This window comes from Bactrocera tryoni, chromosome 1 (assembly GCF_016617805.1).
Source record: "Bactrocera tryoni isolate S06 chromosome 1, CSIRO_BtryS06_freeze2, whole genome shotgun sequence".
NCBI lineage: Eukaryota > Metazoa > Arthropoda > Insecta > Diptera > Tephritidae > Bactrocera > Bactrocera tryoni.
Genome location: NC_052499.1, coordinates 88,071,319 through 88,088,045, shown reverse-complemented (window position 1 = coordinate 88,088,045; position 16,727 = coordinate 88,071,319). Strand labels below are relative to the sequence as shown.

Sequence of the window (16,727 nt, the reverse complement as noted above, 5' to 3'; positions counted from 1 at the left end):
CCGATTTCATCCTTTATCTTACTGTCGAGGGAGATAACAAAAACAATTTTGTGAGAAAATTTGTTTTGATTTGGCTTAGGTCATTTGGAGTATAGATGCATTAAAATTATAGGGTCAGGTACAAACGGTTTCAAATTTTGTCACCAACAGACTGATTGGATCTTATCAATGTAGCTTTGGACGTGGAAAATCAACAATTGACCAGGTATTCACCATGTGCCAAATCATGGGAAAGACCCGTGAAAAGAGAATCGATACACACCACCTCTTCTTCGATTTCAAAGCTTCGACTGTTTGGTTGATAACAGGAGATTTCGTCTTGCAATCTTTTACTACTATACCCTTTTCCTTCGCTATATATTAAGAAAACATAATAGGTTGTCAAAAAAGTCTTGCGGTATTTTCGCTAGTTGGCGTTGAAAGGGTCATGCTATACCTTTTGGAAAGCTCATTTCACGCGCTAACACGTGTTTGATTGATTGTCATTTCTTTTAAGTCGTTCGTGAGTTATAGCGTCGCAAACATGGAGCAAAATAAAGAGAAAATACGGCATATTTTACAGTAATACTACGATAAGGGCAAACATGCATCTCAAGCCGCCAATAAAATTTGTGCAGTTTATGGACCCGATACAGTTTCCATTTCCACCGCACAACGATGGTTTCAACGTTTCCCAGTCTGGTGTAGAGGTGGTCGAAGATGCGCCACGCTCCGGAAGGCCTGTCGTTGAAAATTGCGATAAAATCGCTGAATTGGTCGAAAGAGACCGGCATAGTAGCAGCCGTATCATCGGTCAAGAGCTGGGCATGAGTCATCAAAAATTCATTTCAATTTCAATAAAAAAAATTCAATAAAAATGCCTCAAGACTTTTTTGACAAACCATTATAAATGTAGTGTGCTTAGGACATGTAGAACTAATAAAGAAATCCATATAAATGGAAATTTTGTATAATACGGGGGGAAGAAAAATTTCCAGTTTCCAGACTGTTTTTTCAATTTTATTGAAAATTTGTTAATTCAGTTAATTTTGGCATTAGCATTTAAGGAGGAATTCTATACGAAAACGAGTTGTGTATTGAGGAAAATACATAGTATGTACGCTAGGTAGTTAAAATAAAAGAGAAAGAGTAAATGACAAATTAGTTAGAACTCAAAAAAAACATTTTCATGATTTTGTGATTTATTAATTCCAGTATGCTTAAATAAATACTATTTCATATAACACACAATTAAAAAATTAGCTTCTAAAATTTAGCATACAATAGCATTATTCTTTTGTCGTTCTCCCTGATAACAAACTACCTGAGCCTCACCCACAACTACTTGCTTAACGGTGTATCCTAATTTCATTTGTGCCCTGCTAATTTTTCACGTCTTTGTATCTCTTTATTTGCAGTATCCTTTGGCCTCGTAGAAGCCGTGCTGGGACGCACCGCAACGCTGCCATGTGACATTGAGCCGGAAGCGAAGGATGACAGAGTTTATATGGTATTGTGGTTTCGTGAGAGCGCGGGCAAACCACTTTACAGGTGAGTAGGAGAACTGAGGCGTAAAAATCGGCAATAAAAAAGAATACACCAAGCGTATATACTTACATACATACATATGTATGTGTGCATGTATGAAGAATGAGTGGAAAACGTAATGAAGGCAGCTAACTGTATGCAACAAGCGGCATGGCACAAAACCAGGCAGCATCCTACGGGTGTACAGAACAATTGCAGCGTTGGTCGCACAAACGGTGGGCAAAACTGGAGGAACTGGAGAGCGGCGGGGTGCAGTGGGCAGGAATAATAGCAGCACAAGTGGCATTTAATTGGATGCGGCTGTCAGCTGGTGGCTGTCAGGCGGCACTGGCATGCAGCAGAGTGTGGCAAATAAAGCTGCAGGAATAGACTCAGTCACGTGTGGCTTAGGGGATTATTGCGCCTACACTCACTTACATATACTACATAGCTATATATGCATATATATTCACACACAGATGCAGACGCTCTCAGAGCCAAGCGCATTTTCGCACGCTAAACCAGGTTTCCGGGCGACGCAAGAGCAACTGCCGTTTTTCCAGTTGATGCTGCTGATTTTATTCTTTCGTCATTACCACACACGAATGCCTCTGCACGTTTGTATACGTGGGTATATATATACAAGTATCTGGCAATGCATGCGAAGTTGGCTGCCGCTTGGCGGTAATTGTACGCGTTGTTTTCTAATGGAAGTGAACGCAGCCGCCACATTTTTTATTTGGCCGCTTTTGTGTGAACGATTTGGGAATTTGCACAATTTCATTCAGTCCACTTTATCCTACGCCGATCTATAAATGCCCAACGTATTGCTCGCAGTTTTTTAGGCGCCTCTAAGGCTTTTTGCATGCACAAGGGAAATGGAGCAGCGATGCATGTATGTATGTATGTACATTCGTATGCATGAATATTTCAAAGCTAATCATAAATGCGTCTTTGCACACTCGCGCGTCGTTCGGTGTAAAAACCAATGTTCGTACAATGTTGTGTGCATTTGCGACTGCGAATTGCGGATGAAAGCATTATTGGATTATTGGACGCGCCCTAATTGGGTCCGATTTTACATATCACATTGTTTCAATGTTAAATGAAGACTAATTAGCGTTACATACTAGGGCTTTGAAAACAAGTAAAGAAGGGCTAAGTTCGGGTGTAATAAAACATTTTATACTCTTGCAACTTGCAGTTAAAGCCAAGGAAATACTTTAAAGTGTAAAACCAACCATATAGAGTAGAGTCAGACGGATGTTTAAAAATCCTGATATTACTGATATAGGGGCTTGCCAAGTTTTGGTTCAAATTTACTTATTTTAGGCACAAAGAAACACAGTTATGAATAAAACACGCTCTCTTATTTATATTGGGATATTAAAAAAATTATTATTGCTGAAAATAAGACATTTGGTAATATTATGAAAACCGAAACTACTTCACTCAAGAGAATATTTCAAGGTTTACCCGTTTCTTAGAACACCCCTCAATATATTTACCAGAATTTATGAGAAGCAGCATCATCCAATATTTATTTTTGAAAAATACCTGAAGCTACAGTTGTGAAAGCGACATGGGCGACGGATTCTAATTTCACCGAATTCTATTCGAAATCATTTCAATTCATTGACTCAAATCGAATGCACAATAGCGGCCCAAACCCACACAACTGGAAGCTATTTGTTACCAGCATTGCCATTATCCCGAAGTTAAACGTTCCGCAAGAAAATGCTGTCAGTTAATTGTATACAAATAATTTATATACAGTTATTTATTTAACATTGACCTTCGGCGACAGCTGTGCCAGCGACTCAATTGCTCTTTGCACATGGCTCTCGGGCGCCTGTCTGCCAAAGCAAGCCTTTGACAATCCAACAACACACACCCTCGCCCCGCCGCCACCGCCTGCGTACGCACAATTCGTGCACTGCGTATTGTTTATGGCGTATGCCAACCTGTTATTTATAGTCGCAGGGCAAAAGTTTAATATGTAGCACATTATAAGCAGACATCGATATCTTTAAGCCTTGTCATCTCCGTTTGGGAATAACATGAATTCACTTGCCTCTGGTTTTCTGCATCTTTTCGTTTCATTTAACTCGAAGAATGATGCGATATGAGCGTAAACATAGCCACACACATACATACATAGCAATATAAGTATGTGTGCGTATTTCGCCGGTGGTGAATGTTTTGAATATGTCTGTAGTCCAATATGCGAAGGTGCACTCAATTGGAGACAATAAATTTCAATTTTGCTCCAGCAGCAAACACGTCATGTGACTGTGAACATACTCACACACACACACACATGTTAATGTATATTAAAACTTTTTATTTAGCGGCGGATGTGTGTGTATGTGTAATGGCGTAAGAATCAAACGAATTCGCAAATAAACGAATAAACAAATAACCCAACAAATGAAGGGATGCTACGAAAGTGGCACCCTCCGTCTCTGTCACATATCCCCGAACACAATACTGTACCGAAATTCCCGAGGCTTGAAGCGTGTTTCGCCATTCTAACCGAAATATCCGAAAGTGATACGAATTCGATTTCCTTTTGCATTATTTCGGCGGAAATAAGAAATAACATGGAAATGCGTATCCAGATGGCGGCACGTTGGCACGTTGCAAGCAAACAACCTTTGAGTAGCGAATCAGTGGGAATGAAAAGAAAAAGCAAAAATTCTGTGTCGCTCGCGGGCCAAACAAAGCGATGACGGCACAAAAACAGGCGCTGCGCCAGCAGAAAACAAAAACGGAGCGGGGGCTCCACTGTATGTGTGTATGTGTGTGAGTAAGTGTGCCGATAAGTGCGCGTTAGCGAGCAACAACCACTGTAATATTAACTGTGCAAGACACCATCTACAAGCGGCTTAAGAACATAAAAAATACTCAGCAACTCACCTGTAAAATACCGTTAGACGGAATAAACACGCGCTATAAGAAGGTTACATGACAACAAAAGCAAATATAATCGCGTGGCCACAGCAAACATAGCTTTTAGGGTAGATTATTTCGCCAGTAGAAAATAATGTTGTTCTGATCTTGTTGAGCGATATTTATTTATTCCATATATCGTCACCTTAAATGCAAAATAACGCAACATCACTTTTCATAGGTTTACAGGAGAAGCAACAAACCGTATAAAAAGAAAACCACTTGAGATATTGAAACAAAATCTTCAAATCTGAATTAGCATGAAACTATAAGTATATTTTAGATAAAAAAGTAAAGAAAACTGAAGAAAATTTTATAGCAGGTGACTTGCGTTATTTTGAAATTTCATTTCTGAAACAAAATAATGTCAACCTAAATTTGTATAAAACCAAAAAATTTTAATATTAATACATTTTTTAATTTTAAATAAAAACAGTTACAACTTATTCATATTTCATGTTATTTTTATCATTAATAGTAAGTACTAAAAAAATTTAGATATTTTAAGACAAAAAAAATAGGGTAATGTTTAAAAAATTTTCAAAAGATATACATACATATTACCTAAAAAGTAGTAGCTCTTTATCAACTTCAGTTTCAGACTTTCTGGCTATTGCCGCGTCTTCCAGACTGAGGTTGCTGCCATTGAGGTAGCAGTAGATTTCCTGCTCCGAAGACCAGCCTCCTTCAGAGAAGTGACCATCCATTTAGATAGCAGAGCGGTTATACTAGCCTTGAACTCATTAACAGTACGTTCAGGGTTGGCCAAAGAATGCCTAACCACGCTATCATTAGCATCGAACATCTTTGTGCTAAGACTGGTATAGGTGTCAGACCACAGCGGAATCGCAAAACTGTAAAGCTGATGAGCTAGCAAGAAAATGCACTTTAGAACCGATATCGATAGAATGGATGCGGATCAGTGCTCCCGTATCATCTTGAGTTCTTGGTCCGCGCTGGGCCACCATTGGCATATGCGCTATCGTAAAATCCTTTTGGTCTAAGATCGATCGCAAGAGATCTACATATTAATCTCCTTGCCCTCAGTAAGGCTAGCATGTCGCTAGTTTTGGGGCTTTTAACGGGCCATTTTCCTATTGGCGGCCATGAATAAGGTTGAAAATTATACCAGACGCCATCTGCAGAAGCTGTATGGAAGAAAATGAGGTGGAAACAGCACAGCACTTCCGTCTTGACTGCCCCGCGTTTGGGAGGTCAAGCCTTGAGAGCGCATATCTTCAGACATCCTACCCAGCTGGCGGGAATGGAAATTAAACGCCTATGCAAATTTGTATTGGCTAATAAACGTTTTGCTAATTAGTAGTTCGAACACAGGAGTTTTTCTTTCCTAACCAAAGCACATTGAACATAAGCAATAACAATAAATATAAACAAGTAAGCAAGGGCTAAGTTCGGGTGTCACCGAACATTTTATACTCTCGCATGATAAAGTGATAATAATATACATATTTTTTATTTTGCTCTTAAATTAATTAGATTAGATCAATTTGTGTACTTTGAGTATTGAATTGTATTTTCATTTCCTAATGTACTTATATATTATACAGAGAATGCATCAGATGGAATTCAAAATAGCGTTATATTAGAAGGAGGCGTGGTTGTGAACCGATTTCACCCATATTTCGTACATGTCATCAGGGTGTTAAGAAAATATTATATACCGAATTTCACTGAAATCGGTAAAGTAGTGGGCGACGCCACGCCCATTTTCAATTTTTAAAAAAAGCTTGGGTGCAGCTTCCTTCTGCCATTTCTTCAGTAAAAATTAGTGTTTCTGACGTTTTTTGTTAGTCGGTTAACGCACTTTTAGTGATTTTCAACATAACCTTTGTATGGGAGGTGGGCGTGGTTATTATCCGATTTCCTGCATTTTTGAACTGTATATGGAAATTCCTGAAGGAAACGACTCTATAGAGTTTGCTTGACATAGCTATAGTAGTTTCCGAGATATGTACAAAAAACTTAGTAGGGTGCGGACCCACGCCCACTTTTCCAAAAAAATTACGTCCAAATATGCCACTCACTAATGCAATCCTTTGTGCCAAATTTCGCTTTAATATCTTTATTTATGGCTTAGTTATGACACTTTATAGGTTTTCGGTTTTCGACATTTTGTGGGCGTGGCAGTGGGCCGATTTTGCCCATCTTCGAACTTAACCTTCTTATGGAGCCAAGAAATACGTGTACCAAGTTTCATCATGATATCTCAATTTTTACTCAAGTTACAGCTTGCACGGACGGACGGATGGACCGACGGACGGACAGATGGACGGACGGACAGACGGACGGACGGACAGACAGACTCTGACTCTTTTAGTTTTAGGACTTACAAACAACCGTTATGTGAACAAAACTATTATACTCTCCTTAGCAACTTTGTTGCGAGAGTATAAAAATACTCTGTTATTTTTACATGAGTGATGATACGTTATTTTGTTTAACGAAATCAAGCAGTGTTGACTAATTTAAAAAAATATTTTTATCGATATTTGCACCATAAACATCCAGAAGGAAACGCTAGTATAAGCCGTCAGTCGCCTGAAGTCTTGCACTCTTCCTCTCTCTTCCTTCCAAGAAGTTGCCTATTTGTCGGAACTGGACAACTATAGCATATACCATTCAAATTTACAGATAAATAATTATAAAATATTATGTTTTATTTTATTATTTTATTCAATGTTGATGAAGTTAACGTTTTTACTTATTTTTGTATACGAGAAAGTATTTGTGACCCACAAAAATATAAAATATTTGTTCATCCAGCTTCTTATTCCGTGTTGTTAATCGTTCAAGTCTGCTTTCGATTGGTTTAGTGATGTTTAAAAAGGTAATGAAAGCTTCAATTATAAAAATCAAAAGCAAACGCGAACAAAATTTTCGCCTATATCGATGTAAAACCAATCCAATTGGAATTCCCTTTTATTTTACGCTTTGATTTCGACACCTTTACACATCAAAACACGTACCATTTAAAAGATAGCTACCCTATATTTACGGTTAATCACTGATTGCGGCAGCAAAAGATGTGCAATGTAAACGAGACACAGTTGCAAAGTAGGTGGAAATTAAAGCTTGTTAAATTTAAGATGTAAACCGTTTCACACCAGCTACTTCAGTTGCTCGAAGCACTTGAACACCGCCTTCTACGTCTTGCCGCCGACTTCGACGTCACGGGCGGCGCAGCGCTGCCAGAGCATTGCGACAAGTAAGTAATTAGGGCTGTATTGCACGCGATGCTATCTTCGCGTGCTACCTGCCACTTAAATGATTTCGTCTGTACTTTTGTGTTGCCACTTTGGGCTCTGCAGTTTTGACAACATTTGCGTTTACAAACTGCCAACTCACACAAACACAAACATATACACATACATATGTATATGTATATTTATATAAGAAGGCAATGAAATTTCAAAAAGGTGTTTGTGCGACTATAAGACGACGCGAGTATTTGTAGCTCGAAACGAGTCTAAATTGTAGGGCTACTAAAGTGCAACGGAAATGGGAAGGCAGCAAGCTTGTGTGTGAGGGCTGCGACGCCGAATGGCCGGCGGCGAGCGTGTTTACAAAATGCGCTGGAAAATGCGTGCGTGACAGGTGTGTGTGTGTGTGTGGTGGCAAGCGAATGGGGCGGTCTATTTGATTTAAGGCGATGCTTATCATTTATGGGTCAATTCAGTTTTTTATGCGCCACTTGAAAGGTCGTTTGCCTCCCACCAGTGACTGAGCGGCCGGCGAAATGTCTGGCAGGCCACTAATGCTCCTTTCACTGCTAAGTTCGCTTTTGTTGATGCTTTCCTCTTTTCTTTTATGTGTTTATTTATTGTACGCCTTATCGGTTATTTCTGGAGCCAAAACTGGGGTACATTTTCCTGCGCGCATACAGAACTTACGATATGCAAAGCTAAATACAAATTAAATACCCATTAGCCTTGTCCAAGATTTAACAAAGAAATGCTGCTGCAAAGCCAGAAAGGCAGGCAAACTGACTTTAATGCCTTGGTGGACCAACCGATCTGTCCTTCTGCTGTTTTAATATCGTCTTTAATTTGAAAATGTTGATTCGCTGTTGATTGTTTCTTAAGGGCCACAGCTAAAGCCTCCAAATACCGGCTTGTTATACAAGAAATCAGAGAATGCGGTTAAACAAATCCTAGAATAAAGAAATAAAATAATATTTGTTCCACTTAATCTGCAACAAAATGTCTTCACGTGCATACTAATTGCAGCATCACGGGACTGTGAAAGAAAGAAATCGCTGCGAAGAAGGAAAGGCATACCAAAGCAAGCACTTGCATGGGTCGTGCGCATGTAGGTGTGTTGCCAGACTGCCGACCTAAAATCGGCGAAAGTCCCAACTAAGCCAACTGTCACGTCCAATATTGAAACCTGTCGTTTTTTCAATAATCCCAGCAACATCGGCAATGTCCGTGGCAATGCCGCCGAAGAAAATTCGCCGCACAGAAAAGCAAAAAAACACAAAAGCTTTTCGAAGAAAGCCAAAAATGCGAAAAACAACGCACCTGTGTGCAAAACAATAAAAAAGTTTATACTCGTATGTAAGCACAAAGCAAGTCCCAAAAAGCTGAAAATCATTTATTTACTGAGGAAAGCGTCACCAGTTTAAAGGCTGCAGCACAAAAAGCCAGCGAAAGCAACAAGAGAGGCGAAAAAAGCAACCGCACTGGAGAGAAGAAAATCGACAATAATATAAAAACAACACCAATATATTCGTGTATATGTGTGAATATTTAGCAGTCTGCGCCAATCTGCACAATGTTGCCACCTGTGGGCATACTCCTTCGCTCACACTTTCGGCACTTGTGCGTGCGCTGCTTTCGTATATATGTGCATAACGAAGGTTTTCGGGTGGCCATGGCCCCAGGCCTTCTGCATAACGACCGTCGGAACACGTACAACAATCAAGGTTAATTGATTTTCGAGGCATCAACCGCTGCCATCGTGTGCCGCTCCGCGTACGTGTGCCTGTGTTATTTTATATATTTTTCCTTTCTTTATTTTATTATATGCGAACCATTACTCAAATATATGTCAGACAGCGCCTCAATACTTTGAAAACATGTGAAACAACTATTCCTCTTTCGCCTCGTTAAACGGTGAAAACCGGTGTATGCTCTGAGATTCTTTGTTAAAGCTTTGTATTTTGAACGTTTCATTTTATTTTCGTCGTGCTTTAAATAAATTCTTTAAGGTCAACACGTTGTACATATGCTTCTGTTCTGAAGAATTGTGTATATCAACGTTGTGTCAATCAACGTTGCTCTATGCTTTCTTTCGCAATTCTTGCAGGTCGGGGAGAGTTTGAGTCTTGAAGATGGAAAAATATTTGTAGTTTATCACTTTTCGTGGAGTAATAGAGAGATCATTTACTATCATACAGGGTTGGTTCGAAAAGTAATAGGACTGATTTTCTTCCGCCGCGACTGTACTTCGGAGCGTGCGCACACCGACTGGTAGAAGATGTTTCTAGCTGACAAACGAGCGGATGGACAAACACAGGACAAACATTTTCGGGCGACGTCTTTCTGTGAGTGGTGCAAGCCAAAAATGCAGCGTAAGAGTAGAGGTACTCGAATAAATTCTGTATGAAACTCTGTAAATCTGCGACAGAAAAGTTTGATATGATCATACAGGCTTTCCCAGATGCTACTTGAGCAAGAAGTGGTGTGTTCGGCGACACCATGCCTTTTTGGAGGGCCGGGCAGAGGTCGCTGATGAAGAACGTACTGGGAGACCTGCTGGTGTGTGTAAAGTTTTGAACTCAGACCGTCGACTAAGTATTCAGTTAATTGCCCAGATGTTAAATTTATCAAAACCTCTGTTTCATGGAGTCATGGGTCTTTTAGTATGATCCGAGACAAAGGTTGATAAAGGTTGATGAAAGGCAAGCTTCCAAGCAGTTTGCCCGTCGGCTCTCAAGGCTATTCCGTAGAATTCCTTCCGTGACGCCTTCAATGCTTGGAAATCGCGCTGTCAGCGCTGCATTGACGCAAATGGAGCCTATTTTGAAAGTTTTTAAGGAATTGCAACGATTGCTTTAATAATTTGTTTAAATCGACTCAGTCCAATTACTTTCCGGATAAACCCTGTAGTTAAAACTTTACTCATCGGAAGTACGTATTGATGTGCTTATTAAACCTATTACGACGTGCGCATAATTAGCATCCTGATCCTAATCCCATATGTGATCCCAAATGCATACTAAAACTATTTGAACTAGTAAGCAAATGCTAACTGAACACCCGGTGAATGGCGCAGGCAAACCAGAGAGGTGGAAATAGTCGATTTCGGAAGCCACTTATTGCTAATTTAACTGTACACTTCAATAATTCTGCGAAAATGCAATTTCACTAGAAAAAATTGCAGTTCGATGAGCGCACGGGTGGCGAAGATAGAGAGTATTGCCAATGCAAATAAATAAATAAACCAAGTGAACAGCACATTTGCATTACACAAACCACGGATTGCCAACCCGTCCGTCCGCTCTCGCTGCAGACTGCCGAGCGGCGGCAAGTGTTCAGCTGTAGGTGGGTGCTCAGCCGTTTGTGGCAATGTTACGAGCGAGTGCTTTAGCAGAAATGAGTTAAAAACAGCTTGGTGTTGTCACTCTCGGATTAACTGGGAATTAGTAAGCAGCAAACAACAGCAAATAACAGCAATATTGCAGCAGTTGCAGTGCCACCAAAATGCCAAAAGTAACAACTTTTCTAATCAAAGTTTCTACTTGCCCCGTGTTTGAGTGTTTGAGGTAACCAGATAACCCAATTTGTGGTTGCAAAAAGTGTGTGGATGCACAAATCATCTTGGCAGATCTGTCTTTTAGCTGAAACAGTAAGCCTTTCATTTATTTTTCTCCAAACTACATAATTTTTCAGGTATTTTAGATTACTACTTGTAGGCTTAAAATATTTGTCTCTTTTACTTCTAATCCGCTTGATTAGAAATTCACTGTGTATGTCATACTTATGCTTTTATCAAGTTCAAATTTAGTGGCCATTTTCAAAAAACAATTAAGAGTATATTATATTAAAGGACACATACTTCAATAGTGTGGATGGCTAATCGATTGGGAAGGAGCTCTCCGAGCCGCTCAACACCAAACGCAGTTTCAGACATGGCGACTCCCTAACATGCGACTTCTTCAATCTGCTGCTGGAGAAAATAATTCGGATGGCCGATGACATCAGTATCATTGGCCATAGCAACCGCGCAGTTAGTTCTGCTTTCTCGAGACTGGATAAGGAAGCGAAGCAAATGGGCCAGGTAGTGAACCAGGGTAAGACGAAATATCTTTTATCATCAAATGAGCAGTCGTCGCACACGCGCCTTGGCTCCGACGTCACTGCTGGCAGTCATAACTTCGAAGTTGTAGATAATTTTGTTAATCTTGGAACCATCATTAACACCAACAACAACCTCAGCCTCGAAATCCAACGCAGAATAACTCTTGTCAACAGACGCTGCTTCGGACTGAGTAGGCAATTGAGAAGTGAAGTCTCTCAACGAACAAAAACCAAACTCAATAAGTCACTCATTATTCCCGTCCTGCCATTGGCGAAGAGGCATTGATAAGAGTTTTCGAGAGAAAGGTTTTTCGGAATATTTGTAGTCCTTTGCGCAATGGCAAAAGGAAATAGCGTAGTCGATGGAACGATGAGCAATTGACATAGACATACATAGTACAGCTAATTAAAGGACAGCTGGATAGGTCATGTCGTCTTAATGAACTATAGTTCTGATAGTTTTCGATGCAGTACCCTCCATGAGAAGCAGAGGAAAAGGAAGACCTCCACTCCCTTAGACCAGTGGAAAAAAAACCTGGCTTTGCTTGGAATCTCCAATTGCCGCCAAGCAGCGTAAATGAAGACGAATGGGGCGCTGTTGTAAACTCGGCTATAACTGCGCAAGCGTTGTTTTCGCCAAAAATTGAAGAAGTTGATGACTAATCGAAATTACCAAAGCAGGACCTTGATAGTTATCCTTAATAGAAAGATAAATCAGTACCAATGAATATCATATATAAATACCTAATTGAGATCATATTGTTAAGAAGCGAAAGTCTTGAGTCCTGCTACCCGTTATTCTCTCAGTTAGTTTTTGTATTCAACTCTCGGGTACTTATGTTCAAACACTGTTGCCATAAGTCAGATGAAAAGGTGTTTTCCTCGTACCGCGGTGAATTTCAATAACTGAAACTTGTTATTCGACATCCATTAGACTGATTTCCAAGGAATACTGAGCTGTAAGCCATTTAGCAACATTACTCAAGTGCTCTCTAAACTCAAAATATTTTTTAAATTCGTTAAAGTACCTAAATCACCCATTGGTCACCGCTGGCGCCGCAGTTGCGAGCATAACTCAAGGCGTAAACACATCGTAATGAATTCAAGCGGCCTGCCAAGCATGCCCAGGTGCCAAATATTTGGCAAGTGCCTGGCACTCCTCGTAAATCGCTCTTTACGCATATAGTTTTACGTTTCACCATTCATTTATATTTCTTCTAGGTATTCACAGAGTGTGTGTGTGTGGTTACTAACGCACTAATCCGCACCTTTATCAACACTTCCAGCCGACTCAGCCGCACACGCGCTCGTGGCACTAGAGTATGGCGTTCTCACTTGCTTATCGCACATCTCCTTGATTGCGTTTGTTTAAGCTTTTGTTTACTTGTCTCTTTCTTCGTAACGCCATGGCAGCTGTTATATATAGCCCATATAATATGTGTGTGTTTGTGGATGGCTAAGTGCGCTCACACAGATAGGCTTGTAAGTAGCCAGCTCCAGCTCCAGCTCCAGCTGCCGTGGCCGTAGCTATGCAGCTTTCTAGCTCTTTGCGCACTTTCGTTACACCCGAATGCAGATAAAACACGTTTCGTTCATTTTTTCGCCAACAACAGGTCCCGGCACGAGTCCGCACCTGAACAACATGCGGTTGATTATTTGTGTAAGTTGGGCGTTTGTGTTAACACGCCGTGGGTTGGGGCAGGCTCGTTGGCTGTGTGATCTGAATTGCTAATTTTTTGATAGCAGCAATTTCTTTCTGTATATTTGCATTGACTATTTTTGTAGAGTATTTTTTATTCGTTAAAAGGTTGGTGTTTGATTCTAATTTCGCTGCTCTTTTCGGTGATATTCTCTGCACAATCACAATGCCGGGAATTAACTTTGAGGTTATATAAATTGTGGGATGGGGTGTTGCCAAACAACCGACAACAAGCCACGGTGGGGTTGTTTAAAGTTCCCAGATACTGAAATCATCTGGAGGTAACACAAGCGGATACAAGCCCCTTGAATCTTTCTTCAGTTAATTCCCCACATAGCGCACCGGCACTTAGATAAGTGATAATTTGTCACCAAATAGAAAGAGATACTATCTAACTGTAGAATGGCTAACTTCAAGACAAAACTTCATTATTTGTTGCATGAATTTTATGTCAAATCTTGACAAGGAAAAAAATGCGACTAAGTGGGGAATGTTTTTTACTGAATTATGGTCTGTATGCAACTACATATGTATGTACTCACACATATAAAGTCAGAGTTGCATTTTTGCTGGCAGGAAAGTTTTACAGTTTGCATGCTCGCAAGTAATCGTCGACTAATTCTTGACATTAAACTATCTGCCTTTTAACTTTCCTGATATTCGATATGATGAACCTTTAGCATGCTAAGGAATAACAACCTCCCTGCGAGAAAATAATTGTATTTATAGATGAATAGATAAAAATAAATCTGAAATTTCGGAAATATTTGAAGTTCCTGTTTTTGTAATAAAAACTTTATAAAATTAAACATTTTTTTTTAATTCAAAGGGGAAGGCAGAATCGCAACTTAATATAGAAGGAAGGATGTATAGACTATAACTTAAAGTAAACCAGTTTAATGAAAGAATGAATTGGCATGTGTAATTAATTCCTGATTTCGAAATAGTAAAAAGTGTTTGTCGAATTTTTCTCTTTGATTTAGAAAGATAAATTGACCATAAAGATTTGCAATATTTCAAAATCACTTTTCTGCATAAATGCAATTATGAATCAACTTAAAGTGATTCGAAGTTTCAACATGTCCTTCAAGTATCATAAGTTTCACAAATGTCGCAAGCAGATATATATGAGATGACAATATTCGAATTCCTTTTTGCTAGTTTCCAAAATATAATTTAGCCAGCAGCTATGAGCGAGGTTTGACAAATAATTTAAAACATCCGAAAGACACTTGTTTCTTATTTCCAAAAATTTCCTAAAGGCCTAGCTGTTTAATAATTTCATTTCAGCTGCCACTGGTGACATATCATATTGCTGTGAAATATTTTCCTGTTGTTGCTTTCACCTTTCGATCAGCAAAAATTCGCTTGTACACCATTTAGGCTCCGCTTAATCCAGTACACTGCAGCACCTTGCATTGCTAGCAATATTTTCGGGAGTTGAATGTCAACCTTTTTTTATTATTTATGTCCCCGTCTAACTACACACCACCATACATAGTACAAGGCGTGCGTAGATATGTGTGCAACTTATAAAAAATAAATTTGGTATTTTGCAGGTTGCCAATTTTTCCACCTTCCAAAGTGCATGTGTGAGTAAGTGTGATTTGAGTGAAAGGTGTATAATTGAAGTCAACAACAGCCACTCTTTTTGGCCATATTTGAATATTACCTTGTTTCCCCCGCACTCGTGAGTGTGTGTGTGTACGTGCGTGGCACTTGTTTCCGCGTGTGTGTGCTGTCAACACTTTGGCACATATTGTCGCAAAATTATTCAGGCAGCAATCGGATATTCTTTCTGGTTCAACGCCAGCTAGAATGCCATTTTTTCGATTTGCACTGGGATTAAACGGCACGATTGCGCACTTTCGTGCGCACCTACGGGACTCTTGCGGGGATGTGTGCTTTTGAAGGCTTTCTGCTATTGCACGCGCAGCATCATAAATACACGCTGTCGCCTCGCTAGGAGCGTACATAATAGACAATAAAAGTGTATGAAAATATTATTTCATTTTCGAAACATATTCGAATGTGTGCGAAATGTTCGTTCCGCACTTTTCAGATTGCCATTCGGTACGGCCTGCTTTTATTTCCTCGACTTCACGCCTTTTGACTGTTTTACCGATATATCCCTTCATTTGCTGCGTCCACCATTTTCTTGCTTTTTCTACTTTGTCAAGCAATTGTGTATTGAATTGCGACCTTTGTTGGAATGCCTTACTATTCGGAAGATGTGTCATTGCCCGAGTGATTTGGTAAAATTGTCACGTGTGAAAAGGGTTTCCTGACCGTTGATTGTATTGAACACATTAACCATACAAGGTCGGGGTGTGTGTGTGAGAATAGTTGTGAATTTCGCCATAAAAGCGACTATTTCGACAAAATTGATTTGGCAACTTTTTACTGCAGCAATTTCTGATGAATTGGCTCAGTTTAGACGACAGTTTACAAGTCTCGTTAAAAAATTTTGTTGTTTTCATGTCGATATTTGGGGTATATTGACCGAATATTGAACTTTTCGCAATTTTATGATAAAAATTGCTCCCTTGGAATATATATTATACAATTTGTGAAACACGAAATCATTTGGGATGAAACTTAGTTATAATTACTTTTGTACAGACAACCTTACAAGTTCAAAATTCGCCTTAAAAATATAGAAATTCCCTATCAAACAGCTAGCAATCGCGAAAACAGCAAATTGTTATTGCTATATGTATATTATTCAATACACAAACACTTTTGCTGATATCTTTCCCCACAGCATACGTAGTGTGCAGAAATTTGATTACAAATTCGCTTTAAGCTGAAAATTAAATTTTCGTAATTTTCGCTGAGATTTCCGGTTAAAGTGTTAAGTTGTTTATATTTTCTAGAGGCCAAATATCGCACTACTATTTTGCCGTTATTTTATTATATTTCCCAGCGCACATAAAGTTTGCCGCCAAATCCCTTTTCGCCATTAAATTTCCACACTCCAAATGTTGTTTGTGCTTTTGAAAGTTACGCGAAATTTAACCCATGCATTCAAGCGCAAGATAAAGCACTTCCAATTAACGCAAAATAAATAAAACTCAACTAATTGTTTGAAAACTCGACAAACAAAGAAAACGCTTCAAGGCGAAAGCACACACACAAGCGCACACCTAAAGGCACATGGAAAGGGCGCACAAAAGAAAGTCGCCAAGGAAGTGAAAATAAAAATGGAAAAATAACGCATATTGCTTTTGTTGTAGTTGTTGTTTGCG

The 16,727-nt window shown here is 39.5% G+C and overlaps 1 protein-coding gene across 2 annotated transcripts in view; it reads left to right on the top strand.

The window, feature by feature from the left end:
* Nucleotides 1–16,727, top strand: part of LOC120770465 — a 205,441-nt gene that overhangs the window by 117,900 nt on the left and 70,814 nt on the right. For both annotated transcript variants that reach the window (XM_040097973.1, XM_040097964.1), the window contains one exon: nt 1,398–1,530. In XM_040097973.1, the coding sequence (XP_039953907.1) occupies nt 1,398–1,530 (133 nt within the window). The remainder of the gene's footprint in view (nt 1–1,397; nt 1,531–16,727) is intronic.